This window comes from Colobus angolensis, unplaced genomic scaffold (genome assembly GCF_000951035.1).
Source record: "Colobus angolensis palliatus isolate OR3802 unplaced genomic scaffold, Cang.pa_1.0 Scaffold213, whole genome shotgun sequence".
Classification (NCBI taxonomy): domain Eukaryota; kingdom Metazoa; phylum Chordata; class Mammalia; order Primates; family Cercopithecidae; genus Colobus; species Colobus angolensis.
Window position 1 is genome coordinate 2,489,203 of NW_012115300.1, and position 8,893 is coordinate 2,498,095.

At 36.9% G+C, this 8,893-nt stretch overlaps 1 protein-coding gene across 3 annotated transcripts in view; it reads left to right on the forward strand.

Moving 5' to 3' along the window:
* The window catches only part of SLC17A5 (solute carrier family 17 (acidic sugar transporter), member 5), a 60,062-nt gene that overhangs the window by 13,196 nt on the left and 37,973 nt on the right, over positions 1–8,893 (forward strand). For all 3 annotated transcript variants that reach the window (XM_011942951.1, XM_011942949.1, XM_011942952.1), the window contains 4 exons: positions 865–1,098; positions 4,272–4,359; positions 6,067–6,153; positions 7,251–7,369. In XM_011942951.1, coding sequence (XP_011798341.1) covers positions 865–1,098; positions 4,272–4,359; positions 6,067–6,153; positions 7,251–7,369 — 528 coding nt within the window. The remainder of the gene's footprint in view (positions 1–864; positions 1,099–4,271; positions 4,360–6,066; positions 6,154–7,250; positions 7,370–8,893) is intronic.

Genomic DNA, 8,893 nt, shown 5'->3' on the forward strand with positions numbered 1-8,893 from the left:
AAGCCTTATTTTATGTGCCTATTTCATTTCCTCTTCCCAGATCACACATTCGGTAAGAGTAGAGCTAAGATTAAAACCAAGCCTGGTTCCCAAAGCCTAGCTCTGCCTCTACAGTTTTCTGTTAAATAGCTTTCTAGATTAAGCCTGTGACTCTTTTTTTTTGGGACGGGGAGACGGCAGCCTCCCAAGCCATAATAGGCTCAGAGACACCAAAGCCTTTTTTGTGATTCTTTTGTGAGCCTTCTTGGTCATAGTTATTACAAAGCTATCTGCAGCACATCCTGCAGTCTAGTTTTATAAAATTGTAAGCCTTCTTGAAGTTTACAACTGTCAGTTCTTTTTCATTCACCTCTACATACTGTATGTCTATATTGTTTTTTCTTTGTTTTTTTTTTTTTTTTTTTTTTTTTTTTTTTTTTTGAGACGGAGTCTCGCTGTCTCCCAGGCTGGAGTGCAGTGGCGCGATCTCGGCTCACTGCAAGCTCCGCCTCCCGGGTTCACGCCATTCTCCTGCCTCAGCCTTCCAAGTAGCTGGGACTACAGGCGTGCGCCTAATTTTTTTTTTTTTTGTATTTTTAGTAGAGACAGGGTTTCGCCGTGTTAGCCAGGATGGTCTTGATCTCCTGACCTCGTGATCCGCGCACCTCGGCCTCCCGCAGTGCTGGGATTACAGGCACGAGCCACCGCGCCCGGCCTGTATGTCTATATTGTTATGACTCACCCACCTACTAGAAAGTTTGCATGTTCTTCAGTCCAAAATAGTGGTTCAAAATCTCATTTATGTGTACTTGCATACCAGTAAGAGAAAAGAGCTGTTGCGTGAAGGTCTTAAAGGATTGTTTTATTCTCTTCTGATTTTTGTAGGGTAAGAAGTACCAGTGGGATGCAGAAACTCAAGGATGGATTCTCGGTTCCTTTTTTTATGGCTATATCATCACACAGATTCCTGGAGGATATGTTGCCAGCAAAATAGGGGGGAAACTGCTGCTAGGATTTGGGATCCTTGGCACTGCTGTCCTCACCCTGTTCACTCCTATTGCTGCAGATTTAGGAGTTGGACCACTCATTGTACTCAGAGCACTAGAAGGACTAGGAGAGGTAATTTCCTCTTCTCTCTTGTTTTACTTCTTACCCTGTGTCTCCTTCTCTTCTTCTTAAAGATATCATGCTTTGGTATGAATATGAACCAAAAAATAACATTGGATGATAACAGGGGTTTTTTTTTAGAGAAAGGACTAACTAGAAAATTACCTGAATAGATTTTGTTTGTGGTAAATGAGGTATCTAATAGGAGCACCCCAAAATTGGAAACTTTACTCAAAAACCAGAGAAAACATTTTTCCAGAAGAGACTTCATAGCTCATACTTTAGGAGAGAAGAAAATAAACCACTAATAAATGGTTAAGATAGGCCAGGCGTGGTGGCTCATGCCTGTAGGCCGAGGTGGGCAGATCACTTGAGGTCAGGAGTTTGAGACCAGCCTGGCCAACATGATGAAACCCTGTCTCTGCTAAAAATAAAAAAATTAGCCAGGCATGGTGATACACACCTGTAATTGCAGCTACTCGGGAGGATGAAGTGGGAGAATCACTTGAACCTGGGAGGCAGAGGTTGCAGTGAGCCACGATTGCTCCACTGCACTCCAGCCTGGATGACAACAAGTCTCCATCTCAAAAGAAAAAAAATGGTTAAGATTGGCCATCATTACCTCTTATACTCTTGCCACAGTTCTGTTCTATCATTGATGCCCAGGTCTGAAGCACATTTTACACAATAGACTGTTGAGTTGCATTGAATTTCTTTTTTATCACTTATTCTTTTATTTTTTCTGGTCTTGTAACTTAGAGACAAATATTTTGTTATTTTATATAACTATCTCAGTTTAGTTCTATGATTCTGCTGTTTTTAGAAGTGTTATTAATTTTTGCCTCTTTTATTTCCCTCCTCTTAATAGTTTTATCATTTTTTAAAATTTTGATTCTTGTCTTTCTTTTCTGTCCCACTTTTCTTTTGTATTACATCATGTGTACCCCCATACTTAATAATTTTCACTTTTCCTTTATAACGTTGAACTTCTACCTCTGAAACCCAGGGAAAAGTGTATTTTGATCTCTTGCATTTCTTTAATTCAAGCAAGATGATGGCCCCTGGGCTTGGTGTAGAGCATGAAGATTATTTTAAGTAGCAGCATATCATGCTGTTGGAATAAACACTGGACCAGAGTTTGAATAATAGCTCTATTGTATCTAACAGTGAAACTTAGGTAAGCTCTAATCTCTAGACCTCAGTTCCATCATTTTTTAAACTGGGACTAAAATACCTTCCCTGTTTTCAGTCACAGGATAGATATAAAATTCATATGGTGATAAGGATTGCTAGAACACTTTGCCAGGTACTATTTAAAAATGTTTCATTCATCTGAATGTTTTTATTTTGTTCTTATCAATAGAGATCTATTAAAGTAAACCCTTCCTGATCACAAAATTAAAATTACTCCTCTATTACCAGGTTCCTATACTTCTTGACAAAGTAAAATATACTTAAATCTAGCATAATTTCTCTGATCCTAGTATTGAATCTCCTTCCTGAATGTATTCCCATATTTTACTTCCAGTTTATGCCACTAATTTAACATTACGGCATATTGATCATATTACTACTGTTATCTCAGGTGACATTTTATTTATTTTTTTTTTCTAGTTTTTGAGACGGAGTCTCGCTCTGTCACCCAGGCTGGAGTGCAATGGCACGATCTCGGCTCACTGCAACCTCCGCCTCCCGAGTTCAAGCAATTTTCCTTCCTCAGCCTCCCAAGTAGATGGGATTACAGGCACGTGCCACCACGCCTGGCTAATTTTTGTATTTTTAGTAGAGACGGGGTTTCACCATATTGGCCAGGCTGGTCTCGAACTTCTGACATCAAGTCATCTGCCCACCTCAACCTCCCAAAGTGCTGGGATTACAGGCGTGAGCCACCATGTCTGGCCAACAACTAAATAGAATTTAAGTTGTGTTTATACTCAGGTTCTCTCATCCTTCTTCATCCCTCCAGTATGTATCACAGATGCATTTCCTCATTCATAAAGGACACTTAGATTACTATCTTTCTTTCCTACCATCTGATTCACCATAAATATACCTACATTGTCCCTAGGTTTTATAATAAAGTTTTCTACAACATAATGTCTGTGGGTATTTCCAAACATCTTAAGTTTTCTTCTATAATGATTCATCCTGTGGATGCTCCATGACATAGATTCTTACTGATTTGCAGTGTATCTAAGTCATCTTTGCCTTCCATTGATATTACATTTTTAAATTCCTTTTTTTGTTTGTTTGTTTTTGGTTTTGAAAGAGTCAGCAGAAAGTATAAAGTATTAAAACATTTATTCTCTTCTCCACTACTAATAGCACTAGCTACCATTTATCTTTACAACAATTATGCAACTGCCTTGAAGTTCAAGGAGGTTAACTAATCTTTCTGAAGTGGCACAGAGAGTGTCCAAAGAGAGCTGCCCTCTCTCTCACTCTCCTGTGGTATCTCCTCATTTAACCAGTCTCTATGAAACTGCCTCTTTCCACATCTCATTACCTCTCCGTGTCAGTAATTGTCATCTACTAGGCTCGTTATTGCAGGAAAAAAAAGAAAAAAGGCTGTAAACATGCTAATTGAATTAATCCTTTTTTTAATAGGACTGTTTTTCCAGTTGGTTGTCAACTTGAATTTTTTTTCAGTATCCCAAAGTATTAGCTCAGTATTTTTTAAAGTTACAACTTAGTAATATTTCCTTTCATTCAGGTGATTAATAAAGTGAATGAGTAAAATTAACCTTGAGCATGATCCCTTTATGTCCTCACTCAGTACAATTATTTTAGATTTATTGTAAACCTTATCTTGTCATCTTCAAACCAGTTCCAAAATCCATGAATCTTTGGGGAGTTTTACTTTTTTTTTTTTTTTTAAGAGATAGGGTCTCACTATGTTGCCCAGGCTGATCTCAAACTCCTGGGCTCAAGCAATCCTCCTGCCTTGGCCTCCCAAAGTGCTGGGATTATAGGCATGAGCCACCACACCCAGCCCCCAAATTCTGAAAGTATTTCATTTTAAGGTATTTTCACTTAACACTATAAAAATATCTCATTTCATGAAACCTGATTCTGGTTTTATTCTTATCCAGAAAATGCTTTTGTAGCAAAATACTTAACTTACGTTAAAACATTAACAAAACTACCTTACATTTCATCAGAAATATCATGTTCCCTTCTCTCAGGGTGTTACATTTCCAGCCATGCATGCCATGTGGTCTTCTTGGGCTCCCCCTCTTGAAAGAAGCAAGCTTCTTAGCATTTCATATGCAGGTGAGATAACAATTATCAAATTTTGCTGTAATATGTTATGTATATATCAACCTTGGGGAAAAAGTGCCTGCATACCAGAATGATGCAGTGTCGGATTGGATGCCCGTTTGGGGAGAACATTAAGTTTCAGTAGTACAACTTTATTACCAATTTTTCTCTTTGGCTCAACAACTTACAGTAATGTGGCTTAATTGACTAATGTCATTTTCCCCATCTACCATCATCTATTTCAAAGTATGTTGCCTTTTCAGATATTGGTATAAAGATGCTCTTTTTGTTTCTTTTTCTGTTTACTTTTTTGGGGTTTTTAAAATTTATTTTTGCTTGTTTAGAGATACTTTTTAATAAAAAGGAAAAAAAGGCCAGTAGCTAGAAAATTGAATGTTTTTGTCCTTAAATTGTGATTTCTGTTTTGGTTAACTAATGAATGTATCATGATTCTCAACCCCTCTCTTCATGCGTCTTTTTTCTATGCATCTTTATTTGCCATCATTTTGATCTACAGGTGAGATAACATGAGTTTTATATATGTGAATTATAATTTTACCAGATTGCATAAGATATTCTAGCCTTTCTTTCATTGACTGAATTAAAATTTTTCCACTTGACTGCTTTTTAAATATCGTAGTTGAGAAAAGGCCTCTCTGTGGTACTTTTAAGCTAAAATCTGAAGGGTAACAACAAACCATTCATGCAGTAAGAAGAGCATTTCAGCCAATCAGAACAGCATGTACGAGGGCACTCAGGCAAGAAATAACATAAAGGTTTAAACAAATGGAAAACTACTTTGGGTCACTAGAACTCAGTGAGTAGGGAGGATAATGGCATAAGATGAGGTTAGAGAAAGAGATAAGAGTCGGGTTATATCAGGTCTTATAGACTACAGGAAAGAATGTGGATTGTTTTTTAAGAGGCATGATTCAATTACATTTTAAGACGATTATTCTTGCAGCTATGTGGAGATTGACATGAGAAATCTGATGATAGATTCAAGAACAGGTACTATCTAAGGTTCCCCTTTACCTATTGAATAAATCCCAAACTCCTTGCACTAAGGGCAGGATTCTTTACAGTCTTCACTGCTTTATTGCAGCTAGCCTTATATCTCTGGCAGACAGTGCCTAGCTTGGAGTAGGTACTCAGTAACTGTTCCACTGTCCAACCTGTTTTTCCAGCTTTATCTTCTTTTTCTTTCCTTTACCCAAATGAAGTTCCCAAGCCTCCTACTCTCTGCTTTCCTGCTTCCATTCCTTTGCTTGTCCTGTTACACTACCTCTATATCTTTTTTCTAATCTTGTTTCTATGGGACCAAATGTTAGGCTTTTTTTTTTTTTTAGACAGGGTCTCACTCCAGGCTGGGGTGCAGTGGCACAGTTGCCGCTCACTGCAGCCTCAACAGCTGAAGCGATCCTCCCACCTCAGCCTCCCAAGTAGCTAAGTAGCTGGTACTACAAGCGTGTGCCACCACCATGCCCAGATAATTTTTGTATTTTTAATACAGATAGTAGTTTGCCATATTGCCCAGGCTGGTCTCAAACTTCTAGGCTCAGGTGATCCACCCGCATCAGCCTCCCAAAGTGCAGGGATTACCGGCATGAGCCACTGTGCCCAGCCTGTTACCCATCATCTGTAAGCAGTAGACCTGTCTGTCCTATCTTTGTTTCTCTCTCTCCAAAGTTTATAAAATAGTCTTATGTGTTGTTCTAGGAGCACAGCTTGGGACAGTAATTTCTCTTCCTCTTTCTGGAATAATTTGCTACTACATGAATTGGACTTATGTCTTCTACTTTTTTGGTAAGTTTAAATTTTTAGCTGAATTATAATGTAACAAATTCAAAATGTAATAATAGTAGCCTAATCATGTGTTAAAAATATATCTTCCAAATTACTGAAACAGAGTTCTAAAACATTTCCTGATAACCTGTTTTTCAAGTTGGTATGGTTTACTTGACCTATTTGAATTATGACCTGATGTTCGTTTTGGAATATTTCTCAGTAGAAATGACTCTTGATCCTGGACTTAAATAGTACATTTGCTATCAAAAAAATCACTGTCTTGGGTATTTTAAGTTTCTTCTCAAGCAAAGTAGGATGTTCTCACTTGGTAGTTTTAATGTTTGTTGTTTTTTTTTTTTTTCTTTTTACTTAATCCCAAGGCATTTTATTTCTCAGTTTCCTTGGCAGCATGATACACATTTTTAATAAATTAGATTTTCACATAGACATATCATGCAAGAAATGTATCTGCAATCAAAATTTAAAAATCAACTAACAAAAGCAGACACCTTTGGAAATACGTAGACTGTGGAAATATATCTTCAAAAAGGTTTGTCTGGTAGACCCTGATAGGCAAAGTCATGATTAAAAGTTGTTTTCTTCTGGCGGGGCGCAGTGGCTCACACCTGTAATCCCAGCACTTTGGGAGGCCGAGGCGTGTGGATCACGAGGTCAGGAGTTCAAGACCAGCCTGGCCAACATGGTGGAACCCCGTCTCTACTCAAAATACAAAAATTAGCCGGGTGTGGTGGCATGTGCCTGTAGTCCCAGCTACTCAGGAGGCTGAGACAGTAGAGTTGCTTGAACCCGGCAGGCAGAGATGGCAGTGAGCTGAGATCATGTCACTGCACTCCAGCGTATGCAACAGAGCAAAGACTCTATCTCCAAAAAAAAAAAAAGTTGTTTTCTTCAAAATGTATAAGCAATAATACAGTTATAGCAATTATCCCATTAAATTGAATCCAAACTGAAGTCAGTTTTACATTGAATTTATAGTTACATAATTTTTTCAAGATATGTAAAAGTTGTTGGTGCATTCTAATTTTGTGTTTTTGTTTTTTGTTTTTTATTTGATACATTCTAATTTTATCTAACTATTATTTTTCTATTTTAAGGTACTATTGGAATATTTTGGTTTCTTTTGTGGATCTGGTTAGTTAGTGACACACCACAAAAACACAAGAGAATTACCCATTGTGAAAAGGAATACATTCTTTCATCATTAAGAAATCAGGTATGGACTTTGACACATTTTAAAAATAATGTCAGAACCTTTTTTTCTTCAGAATTAAGTTATCAAAATAGATATCTTAATTTTTAAAATAGATATTCCTATCCAAAGATATCTATTTTTCAAAATAGATATTCCTATTGTGCATGCTCTAGACAAAGTAGAATAGGCAAATGAAATAAATATCCAAAGTATTGTCTGGCTGGGTAGAGTGACTCACACTTGTAATCCCAGTACATTGGGGAGATCTAGGTGGGAGGATCATTTGAGGTTAGGTAACTAGCCTAGTCAACATAGTGAGACCCTTTCTCTACAAAACATTTAAAACATTTTAAAAATATTTTTAAAATACATAAAATATTGTCTGAAGAATTTCAGTTCTTTCATTTTTTATAGAAAGTATAGTTTCATAAACTATAAAAAATATTTTTAAGTCATTTTCAACCTTTTAGTGTGGTGATTATCAAATGAGTCTTAAGTTTGTTTTTTCCACTTGATTGGTAGAAAATAAAATGTGTTATTCATGAAAGGATTCTCATTCTGATCATTAGTTGTTAGAAAACCAACTAGTGTGTTTGTACAGTTGTGCATCCCAAATCTGAAAATTTTGAATCCAAAATACTCTGAAATCCAAAAGTTTTTGAGAACCTACATGATGCTCAAAGGAAATGCTCACTGGAGCATTTCAGAGTTCAGATTTTTGGATTTTAAGATTTAGGATGCCTGGCCAGCTGTGATGGCTCACTCCTGTAATCCTAGCACTTTGGGAGGCTGAGGCAGGCGGATCGCCTGAGGTCAGGAGTTCAAGACCAACCTGGGCCAACATGACAAAACCCCGTCTCTACTAAAAATACAAAAATTAGCTGGGCATGGTGGCACACACCTGTAGTCCCAGCTACTCAGGAGGCTGAGACAGGAGGATTCCTTGAACACAGGAGGTGGAGGTTGCAGTGAGCTGAGATCTGGCCACTGCACTCCAGCCTGGGCGACAGACCGAGACTCCGTCTCAAAAAGAAAAACAAGATTTAGGATGCTTAACTGGGAAGGTATGTGATACAAATATTCTAAAATCCAAAATCCGAAACACTTCTGGTTCCAAGCATTTCAGACAAGGGATGTTGGACCCGTATCTATATTTTTAAACAAGTGTCATTAAAGAAAGAGAACAGCACATTTATTATGATATAATATTATTTTATCATATACATCTGTTTGTTCTTCTAGAGTAAGTCTTTAGAAAAAAATGTGTATCTTATTAAAACCAGATTTCAATCACTTAAGCACAAAGGCAAATCAGAAATAAAAGTCTATCATAATTCAATATACTAAATTTTCAAACCATGGAAACAAAATGTTTGCCTTTTGAGTAGAATAAAAGAAGAACATAAAAACATTAGGAAAGACTAAAATATACACAGGTTGTTTTCAGCATTCTTATTGACTTTAAAGTCACTTTATTAGTTTAAAAACATAAAATATTTTAAACTTCTATTAAATTATCATGATAGATATTTTATTTTATTTATA